This window comes from Pseudorasbora parva, chromosome 2, assembly GCF_024679245.1.
Source record: "Pseudorasbora parva isolate DD20220531a chromosome 2, ASM2467924v1, whole genome shotgun sequence".
Taxonomy (NCBI): domain Eukaryota; kingdom Metazoa; phylum Chordata; class Actinopteri; order Cypriniformes; family Gobionidae; genus Pseudorasbora; species Pseudorasbora parva.
This window is the reverse complement of record NC_090173.1, coordinates 13211106-13224932: the sequence shown is the minus strand read 5'-3', so window position 1 is coordinate 13224932 and position 13827 is coordinate 13211106. Positions and strand designations below refer to the sequence as shown.

The 13827-nt window shown below is 38.6% G+C and overlaps 1 protein-coding gene and 1 long non-coding RNA gene across 2 annotated transcripts in view; both read left to right on the top strand.

Moving 5' to 3' along the window:
* LOC137048673 (butyrophilin-like protein 2) overlaps positions 1–13827 on the top strand; it is an 84237-nt gene that overhangs the window by 51889 nt on the left and 18521 nt on the right. The window contains exons 3-4 of the mRNA XM_067426879.1: positions 10498–10854; positions 10941–11297. Of these exons, the coding sequence (XP_067282980.1) occupies positions 10498–10854; positions 10941–11297 (714 nt within the window). The remainder of the gene's footprint in view (positions 1–10497; positions 10855–10940; positions 11298–13827) is intronic.
* LOC137050407 (uncharacterized) lies at positions 1099–9703 on the top strand. Its single transcript, XR_010899901.1, has 3 exons — positions 1099–1769; positions 8235–8342; positions 8545–9703. It is a non-coding gene; the product is annotated as an uncharacterized lncRNA (long non-coding RNA).

The window sequence follows — 13827 nt, the reverse complement described above, 5'->3', positions numbered from 1 at the left end:
ACTTCAACACCATCGACTTACAACCATCAAGATGTTTTATTTAGACTTCATCCAGATGGGCGTAGCACCAAATTTTGGGCCCTGGGTACAAACCATCTTGCTGGGCCCCCGTACCATGTATGTGTATGTATAGAAAACGGACTTCCCTGCCTTGGGCCCTGGTTACTCAGTACCCTTTATCCCCCCAGTCCCACGCCCCTGTGTCAAGGCACTAAAACATTGTACATTTAACTAAACAGAGGTTGTGTATACACTGCAAACTCCTTTAACAAACCGCTTTGAAGTAAGAAACTGGTGGTTCTTTCAGATGGTTTAATCTTTTAGCCTCATTCCCCTATTTTTATTTTAGCTTCATTAACCTCCACTTTCCATTTTACCTGTCTATGTGTGATTGCGTCTATGTGGTTGTTTAGATTAGTTATGTGTTCGTGATTTAGTTAAATACAATTTTTGTGCACATTTGATTCTCGTCCCTGCGTGCAAATCATTGTCCCTTTAATGATGTTTAATTTTGTGTGGGCGCAGTACCAAACTTTTCCTCTAGATGACATCCAAGTTCCATTTATGACATAATGGTCTATATCTATCTAATATATTAATTTCCAAACGTTTGAGTGATCTGAACCATATATTTCCATGATTTTCATATATTTTATGAAGTAGACATCCTATATAGAAATAGAATGGGAAGTTTGGCAGTATTTAATTTGAGAACATGCTCACTGCTGCATCACAAATGTCAAATTTTCCCTTTTTCCTTTATTTTTAAAATATTTCCAGACCCTTTTTTTTCTCGAAAAGTTGACTGGATAGTATATTTTAAAACACTAAATGACGACACAAAAAACAAAACAAACGAAAAAACAGCAGTACTTTATCTTCGTGGTCCAGTATTCCATTCTGGTCCAAAGTTTTGAACCCTAATCTAAATAAAATTTAGATTAGGGTTCAATTAAATTACTTTCTTACTGCATATTCTAAAACCTTTGACACAGATTGTAAACGATTCTAAAATATTGCAAACTCATTATTGTCAAACGCATTGTTGCATTTTATGTTCATGTTCCAAATATAGAACGACAAGCTTTCGCTCCCAGATAGCAAGCACAATTGGGCCGATTCCGTCTGAAATGCGCCACTGTTGGCTCACTGTCGGCATCGGTGAAATGATAATGGGCCAGACCCATACCGACTGTTTTTTACACATCTGCCTGACTGACGGCTTTTTCTTTATGGGCCAGCATCGGCTGAACGCAGTTGTACCCGCGTTGGCTGACTGACGGCTTTTTATTTATGGGCCAGCATCGGCTGGACGCAGTTGTACCCGCGTTGGCTGACCGACGGCTTTTTCTTTATGGGCCAGCATCGGCTGAACGCAGTTGTACCCGCGTTGGCTGACCGACGGCTTTTTCTTTATGGGCCAGCATCGGCTGAACGCAGTTGTACCCGCGTTGGCTGACCGACGGCTTTTTATTTATGGGCCAGCATCGGCTGAACGCAGTTGTACCCGCGTTGGCTGACTGACGGCTTTTTCTTTATGGGCCAGCATCGGCTAAACGCAGTTGTACTTGTGTCAGGTTCAACCGGTTCATACTCACTGTAGCGACGTGTATTTACCTTCGGCCCGAGTTAGTTTTGTCACAGTCGGGCCACTACAGGAATTAAGAAATTCAGCCGTGTGTGAAAAAGTTTGGGCGGTTAAATCCTGAGGAGGATCCTGCAACGCAGACCATTTCGTTTTTGACAGGATCATTTCAGCTGAAAAACAAGTAAGTAATTTAATTCATTTATTGTTTCAGTGTTGTTTGATGGTTTAATTACAAGATCAAATATAGTTTGTTCAATATCTAATGTTTTGCGATGATAATGGCGTAATGTGAGAAACCCATTCGGTCCCGGAGATACGGAGTGTTGATGAAGGCCTACTCGGTCTCTTTTTAAGTTAACGTTAACAAGTTAGCTTATGTACTATTTATTTATTTATTATTATTAGAAAAACTGCTGAGCTCTATCGAGTACATTGGCTACCCAGACAGCATTTACATCTGTGCCAGATCCGTTTTCGAATCAGCAGATTCGCGCAGCAGTCACACTCACTATGCAGATCTGCACCAACTTTGCGCCAGACCTGTCTGTAGATTGAACTATGGCAGTCCGTCCGGCGGGCGCGGCGCCGATCCGGGGCAGCTGCGCAGACCATACGCGCCACAGCTGAATTGAGTCCGTTCGGCGGGTTGGGTGCCGAACCGGGGCAGCTGCGCAGACCATACGCGCCACAGCTGAATTGAGTCCGTCCGGCGGGTGTGGGCCGGACCCCAGCAAGAGCGTTCACGTTAAGTTTTTGTTCGTTTGGTTATTTTTTTGGGGAATCAAAAGTGGTACTCAGGCTCCCTTTAGTGGTACGCAGAGGAATCACTAATTTAAAGTCCCCTTTAACCCAGCGGGCACCTTGACGTCAATTTGACGTCAAATATTAGTCAAGACTTGACCAATATTCTGTATGCACCATTTTAAATTCAGTTTGGAAATTAATTTTTTCCAGTGTTAACTGGGTGAAAATCGGAAGTTAATCCCACACTTAAATTGGTTTTATGTATATGTAGGACAAAATTTTTGACGTTTAATTTACATCAAATCAACGTCATGTTTTAGACATCAAATTGATGTCATATTGACATCAAATTGACCTCAATATTTAGTAATTATTTCATTTAAGTTTATAACATTTTTCATGACTAAGGCCTTAAAATGCATCCATTTGGCACAGTTTCCTTCCGAGCCGTTTTGGATTTGTAAAATATTTGACATTAATCAATTTTTTTTAAATAGCTGCGTTTGCAAAAACAAAAACAAAAACATCCTAAATAATAAAAGTGCCATTATCACGTGGGGTGGCATTTTGCAGTAAAATGTAATGTGTTAATTATAGATGTGTCTGTAAATGCTGCGTGACTTGAAGTGTTTTGGTTTTAATGTGCGTGCGCATTGAACAGTCGAGAAGATTTCAAACACTGAAGCGTCGCAGAGTTGCCATGGATACGATGCAGCAGCAACCGACAAACTACAAAACTCCCTCTGTTGTTTTTCCCCCACTGCTTTCAGGTGAGTTTATTTTCTCTAAAGTTACACAAACAATACACACAGCTTTTCCTAACACTTTTCTTACGTGTAATTGACACTCTTCTGTTGAATATTTACTTTATAGAAATGTAATGTTATTAATTGTCTTCGAGAAAGTTCGTTAGCATCCCAACTGTTTTCAGAGCAGGTAAGTTAAGTTAACGTTAACAGTTAACGTAACTTAAGCTCTTATTAATAAAATGTGTTCTTTTAATAACATATTTATGGGTAGATTAGAGCCGAGGTGTTGAACTTGACAGTTTTGTAAAGGTTTTGCTGGAAATTGAATAGGTCATTAGGGCTTATTCATTTAATGTTAGTTAAATGTGTGCGCTGTTAATCGATGAATGCGAAAAATGCGAATGTGAAACTGGTTAAAATATATATACAAATGTTCTGTGATTTCAGGAGGGACAAAGTAACCACTATAACTTTACAGCAATTATCCCAAGATTACAACATTTCTGGAGGAAGCTGCTGACAGAGAAGTAGGAAACACAGGTGAGCTGATAAAGTTATAATCTCTGATCAAGTAAAAAATAATGTTTTACCAATATTTTCCACCTATAATATCACCATACATCTATCTTCTTTTTATTTTCTCAAATTATTGGTTTTATTTATTTTGTTTTAGAAGGCTTTGACATCCAAACGTAAGTGACACTGTATGAACAATATTAAAGGTGCACTATGTAGTATTTATATATGTGTTATATATTTTGTTCAGTTGAGTTCTTACAATATCCCAAATGTTTCCAACTATTTGTAAATTGTGAGAAAATTGCTATTTTAACCAAGGACCCGTGGCGTTTCAGCATAGCGTTTGAGGGAGTCACCTGTCAATTGCGTCATATCTGTGCCTCGGCAGAAGCGCTTTACTCTTAGCAGTGTGAACAAGTGAATGCATAGAGTAACGTAATAACATAATTTTAAAACACACTCAAATGTATCTAATATGATAAACAGAGGCGCATACTCATGACCGGAAAAGCGGAAATGGTGCACAGAACAGTGTTCCATCCCGTCATGATAAAAGTCCCGGTGCTCACGAGGCGTGTGTTGTTCATCTCATTAACAATCGCTCCAGCAACCTTGCTAAGCTCCACAACACTTGGACCTGCTCTGCTTCCTACTACATTAATGTTAATAATCACATTCATGAATGAGTCCTATCCCGATTCTTTTCCACCGGCTGTGAGATGAAGACTATATGGCCCAAGGTTCTGCTCTTAAACTTGGCATCATCAAACTACGCCTTTGTTTTTTGCTTTGCATTACATCATGTATAACCTTGTGCACACAGAAAGTATAACACTAGCTTTAAAGAGGTTAAATTACTTTGTGAATTGCTATGTTACTACAAATGATGGTTGATGAAAGTCTTATTTATGCTCTACTTTAAATGATGTGAAACAAGTAATACAAAATATGCTCCATCTTCATTCAGGTTCTGTACAGCAGTCAGGCCCAGCATCTTAAGAGGCTGATGTAAAACATCTCATGAAGAACCATCTTCGAGCTGCTCCCAACAGAAATGAGGGAATGGGACGCCAAAATGGTCAGACAGCAATTGATCTGTGTTCAGATTCAGATTAGGAAATTGTTCAGAAATTGTATTTAATGTGTGTATTGTGTCTGACCTCAGCGTATTTCCCTATTGTACACCACAGTGATAAATATATATTGTGTGTGTGTGTGTGTGTGTGTGTGTGTATGCTTGTTTTTGTGAAATATGAGGACATTACCCATGTCCTCACTTTTCAAAAGGCTTATAAATCATACAGAATGAGTTTTTATAAGAAAGTAAAATGCAGAATGTTTCCTGTGATGGTTAGGTTTAGGGGCAGGGGCAGTGTAAGGGGATAGAAAATACGGTTTGTATGATATGAAAACTATTACGCCTATGGAATTTTTTTTTTTTTTTAATGTTCTAATTTTTTACACTGTTTATTTAAAGGGATACTTCACTTTTTTCATATTAAACTATGTTATTCCCTTAACTAAAATGAGTTGATATATACCTCTTTCGTTCAACACGAATAGTTGAACGACCAAGTATGGTGACACAAAGAAAAGGAAAAGTGCCACATTTTATTTTTTGTCCTCATACTTGATCGTTCAACTATTGGTGTAACTGTATTTTAATAGGGGAAACTTCTACTTGATCTCTGTTTGGTACAATAGTGAATGAACTGGGCTTAGTGGGCTAAGCTAAATGCTATCAGATCGTCACCACGCGTCAGAGAGATTAAGAGCACACACTGAGACGAGAGAGGTATGTATCAACTCGTTTTAATTAAGGTAATAACAGTTTAATATGAAATAGCGGTGAAGTATCCCTTTAAATTTGAGTTATGTTGTTATATTTTCCACTATTATTTAGATTTTTTTATTATCAGTATTATTAATGTTCATATATGTATTATTATTTATGTTCCTATCTATTATTTATATTCCTACACTGTCAGAAAAAAAGGTACATTGCTGTCACTGGGGTGGTACCCTAAGTAGGGCTGTGGCAGTTTTTTGCTGTGCCAGTAAACATGCATGACCAAGGGGGTAATCTAGCACTCGGAAAGCGTTCCCCCCATAGGGGCGGCCATTGCTAACCAAGCCATCACCTGCTGTTAGCATCCCACTGACTCCCATTCATTTTTGAGTCACTTTGACAGTGAATAACTTTACATCTGAGGCGTTTAAAGACTCCATTTGTCCATTGTTTATTTATAAAGAAACACGACAATGCATAAAAGGCTCCATTACCGTGTATCTTACACTATCGCCCCGCAGCAGCTGTTTTTGTAAAAATCGATTGCGTCATAACCAACGCGACTCTGTGGCACAGTTGAGAAATTACCTTATAGACAGGAGGAGACGCTCAGAGACGGGAAGTTTGTGCCTCTAATTGACCTCATTTTCCGCCGTTGACGTCTATGGAATAGCTCTGTCCATTTCTTTTACTGTCTATGTGCATGACAACCGCACCACCGCGGTAGAGCGCCACCGCGGTGCCTGCGTAGCACCGGCTGTGGTCAGCTAAACAATTTTTTTTGTATGTGAATGCTGTTTTACGTGGATATTATGACATGAGTGAAGCACAACGCTTTATTTACTAAATAAATAATAGGTTCGCAATTAAATGTTACCTCGCAGCCAAGGAAACATAATGCTGAAGATTATACTTTAGATTTATACTTAGACTATACCAAAGAGATAATTAATTTACATCTCTTTAAGATTTGGGAAAATAAATATGAGATTCCATGTCCAGTAGAATAAAATAGAGTAAGCCTATTCGGGAAATCGGGTGACTAGATTGGAAAACTCAAAGCTTAAATTTGTCTCACTTCACAATGTTTACCTCTCCTGTTTGACATGAATGTTGTTTCCTTGGCTGCGAGGTAACATTTAATTGCGTACCTATTATTTATTTAGTAAATAAAGCGTTGTGCTTCACTCATGTCATAATATCCACGTAAAACAGCATTCACATTCAAAAAAAAATGTTTTTGGTTTGGCCGACCACAGCCACCACGTTACTAATACATGCTCTTAAAGTACCGATATGTACCTTTTTATGTTACTAATATAGGGGTGAGTAAGGTACAAAGATGTACCTTTTCACTTTTGTACCTTCGGGTACTGCCAATGACAGCACTGTACCTTTTTTTTTCTGAGAGTGTAGCTCTGGCAATATTGTATGATTTATGTCAATAAAGCAATTTTTTTATTTGAATTTACAAAATCCAGTATTGTATGAAATGTATGTATGTATGTATGTATGTATGTATGTATGTATGTATGTATACTGATTAATAAAAGTATTATTATTAATTTTGTGTCATTATTTTGGTGGTCAAGAAAACATCAATGTGTGGATGTCAAATTGACGTTTAGTTTTTGACATCAATTTGATTTGCATTTTGCCCGATCGCACCCAACAAATGTGCTGTAAAATGTGTGCACATTAATATTGTGTTCAAAAAAGGTTTTACTTGGTTTTGTATTTATTTATTATATATATTTTTTTGTCATTTGAATACTTAACATTAATCTTTTTTCTCTCACTTGATTATATATTGGTTGGCATTGTTTTGTGTTTTCTTTTTTTTCATCTGGATTCACGTAGATGGTTGTTGACCGTTGTTCATACTGTTCTCTTTTTGCCTTTTTAAAATAAAATAAAAATATTTTGAAATGTACAAATTGTGTGGGCCGTGTTTGTCTGATAGCTTAAATATGCATCACAGACCAGGGCCAGATGAGCCCCAGATGTAAAATATGAGTAGCGGATCTGGGCCAGATCCGCACCACACGTCATGGCTTTAATAACTGTACTGGGCCAGTTCTGGCCCAGATCTGTCTCTGATCCGTAATTCCAACCTGTTCCGGTATTGGGCCGTTGGAAAGGATGACCCCGGCCCAGGTCCGTTTAGCGGACCTGCGCCAAATGCTAATGAAGACCTGGCCCAAATCTGGCCCAAATACATTTTGCTGTCTGGGTAATTAAATTATATATTCCATTTTGTTTTTTAACGAGTGAATTTAGCTTTAGACCACTAATCTCTTCAGGCGGCTCTGTGTGATTTCACTAAACTTTCAAAAGAGTCTGTTTGTGAATCTAACTAAAATCATTACTATTACTAAAATCATGAGCGAACAAACTGAAGTTTCATATAACGTTCAGAATTCGACACCAACACTTTACAGATATTTTGGTAACAATACAATATGCTTTGATTTGTTGACTATTATTAGTTAACATAGACTAGAAAGCACATACAGCATTTATTAATCTTAGGTAATTTCAACATGTAGCCTACTAATTATTTAAATGAAAAGTTGTATTTATTAAAATTAGTGCTCTGTGAACTAACAAGAACAAACATTTAAATAGTTGTATTTTTATTGATTAATGCTAACAAAGATTAATAAATACTGTAACAAATATTTTGCTAATTTTTAGTTAGTTAACACATGTTAACTTATTGTAAAGTGTAAATGATATAAACTGCTGCATTAACTCTGGCAACAACATTTATCTTACCTATGCACTTAAAAAAACTGTCATGCTTAAGATTTAATAATGACACATGTATTCCTTCATTGAAAAGATGCAGTTCAGAGAAACCGTCATGGCTAATCCCGCTGAAATGGAGATCGAGGGCTTCGTAAACTGGTGGCTTCAGCCTCCAACTGGCAGCTGATTGAGAAAACGCAAGGTAAATCTTCCTATACACACTCAGTTTAAATCCATATTAAAGAGGAATCTCTTTAACCTAGCATAAACATAACACACTATCACATTGCTCCATAAATTAGGTCAACAAGAACCAGAAACACTTCCTATCAACAGAAAATGTACTTGTTACTTCGTAAGAGTAATGGCATCTACACTAATATTAATCTGTCTCTTATAACAAGGTTACTGTAGTCAGCCGGATCTAGTCCATATCCAGATCAGATGGTGGACTTGCACCCTAAGATGACCACAGTGTAGCCCTGAATGTCAGACCAGACCTCGAAACAAACCGCCAGTGGAGACCTCGTTGACACAACAGTCCACAACAGATCCTCCTCAGCAAAGACCTGTATACAGGCCCAAATGGCCATCTTCAACTGCCTGGAACCACACCATGTTCGTTTGTTTGGCCAGTGGACAACTGGCACCCCAACTGAGCCTGTTTTGTTTTTCTCCATTCTGTCACCTGATGGAGTTCCTTGCCACTGTCGCCTCTTTGCTTGGTTAGGACACTTAATCTTCAACAATATTATTGTGACTGCACTGACACTATTGGATGTAAAGCTGGCCTGGCCTGACATCACTGCTTTCTCCAGAGCTACTTTATAGTTGAAATTAACTTTTTATAATTGATGAACTTTACAGTTATTGTCATTGAACTGACTTCAGCTGTCTTCAAACTATTACTGCTTTACAGCCAAATTGAACTCTGTTTGCATAATTTTCCTTTTTCTCCCTGTAAAGTTGCTTTGAAACAGTTTTTTACAGTATAAAGCGTTATATATTTAAAGGTGACTTAACTTGTGCAAAAGGAGATGATTTAGTGTTAAAGAGAGTGACAGAGTTTGTGTGTAAAAGAGAATGATGTTTTTCTTTTAATATATATTAAATTGTTTTGTTATTTTGCGATTTAAAAAAATGTTGTTAATAAATGTTAATAGTATAGTGATTTGTTCATTGTTAATGTGTTTATATTATTAAAGTGTATTTGTTCATTTATAATAAAAATCCTTAATCTTTTTAAATGGTTGAATTTGTGTTTCAATTGCCAGTTTCTGGGCCACATCTGGCCCGGGGACCCAGCCGACTCTCAGCCAGATCTGTCTTACAGTGGCTGGGCCAGACCTGGGCCACATAAAACAATACAAGTCGTTTTACAGGGTGTGGACCAGATCTGGGCCAACACAATAAATAGGAGTCATTTTACAGGGTGTGGGCCACCACTGGGCCAAAGGAAATTGTTTGTGTCTGTTTTCAGTGTGAGGGCCAGTTTTGGGCCGGGGACCCAGCCAGAACTGGGCCAGAACTGAAGCATGGGTGAGGCCCAGAGGTGGGCCAGACAAATTTTGCTATGTGGGCTGTCTGTCAAACTAAGCCGTGACTGCAGTGGCAGACGCGCGAGACTATTCACACTGGAAGCGTCATAGTGCAGTAGACCCCTGTCTGAGTGTAAAAACAGAAAGAAAGTGTAATATTTTTGGGCTAGTTTACTTTATGTTTTATAATCACAACCACACTTTCACCCAAACTGAATAATTAAAACAAGTTTAAATGGGCAAATCTTCAACAGATATTTTTTATTCTTCTTTTTTTTTATATATATATATATACTCCAGTTATTGTTTAAACACACTACACGTGCTTCTTGTGTGCGTTTTGAGCACTTTTTGTGCGAAATCATAATTATTTTGTCAATTAAAGGTTTACTTTCACTTTAATTGAGCGTCAGCAGCGCAGCAAAAATAGGCTCGCCTCCACTTCACTGCTGCTCACGCGCTGCTTCTGCTCCCGGTGTTAACATGGGCGCCGAGAAAGTTCACGCTTGCGGTGTGAAACGGCCGTTAACGGTTCATCTGCATTAAAACCAGTCCTGACACGCGCATAATTAAAGAAAGCGAAAGCTTATTTAGACGCGGCCTCGTGTGAAAGACTGATGACAAAACCTCGTTTTTTCTTCTTCTTCAAAACTATGATTTTACTATAGCTCTTTCTTTGTATACACTATGGACTTTACGTTTGTTGTTATATCAGTTCTCCTGGTTATGACTGATGGTATATTATCACGTTACGTTGATACCCAAAAATAGCCTCAAACCATTTTTTTTTACGCAATTGGTTTCTCTATTTCTTTACAGGGCTCACTGTGCGCGGTCCCTCTGCTCCTCTGGTTGCTCCTCTGGGATCTTCAGTGGTTTTGTCCTGTTATGTTGATGAACCTTTACCAGTGCAGAGTCTGGAGGTGAAATGGAGAAGAACAGACTCAGATGCAGATTCAGAGACTGTAGTTCATTTGTTTCTGGATGGTGAGAGTCGACCAAAGACCCAACATCAGGATTATCGTGATAGAGCTCATTTCTTTACTGATCAGATTCAACATGGAAACTTCTCCCTCCGTCTGGACAATCTGAGAGCTGAAGATGAGGGAAAATACACATGTAAAGTTTATAGTCAGCAGGATTCTGGAGAGACGGAGGTTCAAATAAAAGATGTTGGTGAGTGAGAGCCACTTTCAATCAGTTCAATCAAATGTCTTTTTGTGTATTTTATTCTATTGATTTGTTTTATTTTATTTTTTCAGAGCGTCTGTTGGTTTCAGGATCCAGTCGCTCCATTTTTGCGTATGATGGTGCGGACGTCACTCTGAACTGCTCTGTAGACTCTCACATCACACCTGAACACATTGAAGAGCTTTCGTGGAAAAAAACAGACAGAGATGAAAATATTCCGGTTCTGCTCTACCAAAACAATGAGACTTTTCCAGGTTCATCAGATGGACAATACAGAGACAGAGTTGAGTTCTTCACTGATGAAATCCCCAAAGGAAACTTCTCTCTCAGACTGAAGAGTGTCAGAACTGAGGATAAAGGAGTTTACATGTGTCAAGTGTTTGCTGGAGGACTTTCAGCCAATGCAACTGTAGTACTGGAGCAACTGGGTGAGTCAACAGACATGGCAAATTAAATAATGCAGTCTCTGTTAACACTAAAGCCCAAATACTTCACTTTTTACTTGTACACAAGGGTCAGCATACACTGCTGGATTTTTGCAACCACACATACTTTGTACGACCAGGTTGCACATGCGCATTTAAAGTTTTTGCAGTATTTACATGGGTCGTAACCACGAGTTATGAGAAACGTAATACATGACTAAGTAGACCTCACTCTCATGTTCAAAAAACGGCTTGACAAATCATTTTTTGCTACTGTCCACTGACATGGTTTTAAAACTATTGTTGTCTAGCCTTCAAACATTTTAAAATGCTCATATGTAAATCATTATAATTTTTTTCAGGGGGATTTAGATGTTTAGTAAAAAAATAAGATGTCATTTTTTAGATGTGTTAGGGGTTAACAGTTTATGGCCCAAGACCAGTAGTGAAAAATGAAGACCAAGAGTACAACACCGCAGAGGGTACACCGCAGAGTGTACCAAAGAGTACACCGCAGTACAAAAATTACCACCATATCACATAGGTAAAATGAAAAAAATTGAACATTAAAAACAAAACACCAATATGCAACATGACTCATGACTTACGTCACACGCATTTTGAGCTATCCGCTTGTATGTCTACGCCATGTGATTCCGCGGGTACGTGTACGGCGATATGAACCATCATCTCCACGTGTATGTCTACACCATGTGATTCCACCAACCTGATCTCACAGAATGAATATTTATAGCCTAATTTTATATTTTGGAGCAACTAACTCCACTCCTACCCTAAACTTAACCACTCTCAACAATATAAAACATGTAACAGGCAAATAAACGTACATTCACATGTATTTATTGCAAAAACTGACCAAAAACAGTATAAAAGTATTAACTCATGTTGCATTCCAAGTCTTCTGAAGTCGTACGATATCTTCATGTGAAGAACAGAGTTGATCTTAATGTTTTAGTTGTTGAAATTATGATTGCGCCCCTTTGTGAACAGAACACGCACGCACTCGTTCATATTTCTCACAAGTTCTCTAAAACTTCCTGGTTTATGGCTGCGTTGACCTTGGACCTCAGAAAACACAGTGGATCAACACCAGCAGATGACATGGCACCCCAAACCATCCCTGACTGTGGAGACTTTACACTTGACCTCAAGCAACATGGATTGTGTGCCTCTCCTCTCTTCCTCCAGACTCTGGGACCTTGATTTCCAAAGGAAATGCATAATTTACTTTTATCAGATAACATAACTTTGGCCTATTCAGAAATCATTTTTGTCTTTAGCCCAGATGAGATGCTTCTGATGCTGTTTGTTGTTCAAGAGTGGCTTGACACAAGGAATGCGACAGCTGAAACCCATGTCTTGCATACATCTTTGCGTAGTGTTCCTTGAAGCACTGACTCCAGCTGCAGTCCACTCTTTGTGAATCTCCCCCACATTTTTGAATAGGTTTTGTTTCACACTCCTCTCCCGGGTAGTTATCCCTATTGCTTGTACACTTTTTTTCTACCACATCTTTTTCTTCCCTTCGCCTCTCTATTAATGTGCTTGGACAAAGAGCTATGTGAACAGCCAGCCTCTTTAGCAATGACCTTTTGTGTCTCTTGAATTAGTGAAATAAATCAACTTTTTGATGATTCTTCTATTCTAATTATATGACCAGCACCTGTATACTAAACTTTGTATACAAAAAGCCATAATGAAAACTCAGGGATTCCCTCCATCTCTGCTGAGGGCGCCAGCGCAGCTGACCCACGAGCAGGTGAACAATAACTTTTCCACCGTCGGGCAGAACTTTTCTTAGAATGGTAAGGAACGGTTCCAGGTGTGTTTCCACTTGAGCTTGGTATAGCACGGCAAAATATAAGATCAAGCGCAAGTGTGGGGAGTGATGACGCCAGGCTGCGAGTCGTGCGCGCAGAGGAGATGTCATGCGCGCGGGTTAAAAGGAGCTTGCGGGCTGCCGTTTCCACACGTGTAGATCTTTTATTCTCTCGCGAAGATTTACATTGGATCTATATTTTATATTCTCTCGTGCAAGCATCAGTTGTGCGCTCAGTTATTAATGGCATTACAAAATGCCAGCATACAATATTATCTAGTAGAGTGTGTGTAGTGATATCACCACTCAGGATTTGAAACTTGTCTGTTGCCTGGTTACCAGTTTCTCTGTAGTTGGCTAAGCGCGCTATTTGAGCGATTTTAATACAGATTGATAATAAAAATAAAATAAATCCCTGATTGCCCTCCATAATGCAAAATAACACGAAAAACTAGAACCAGCCTTAAAAAGCAATGCTAGCTGGCAGTCCTCCTTTTGTGGATCTTGTCTACGACTGGATGAAGATTCAGCTGTCTTGAAGTAACCAGTCAATTTAGGTATTTTTGTTTCTGGTCATGTCATTTTTTTTACTTTGTATTTTCCATTTTTGTGCTCCACTATCGTACTTTCTTTAGCGATAGCAATGTCATAAATGAAAACCAGCAGCTGATTGGACAAATGCAAAGACCCAAG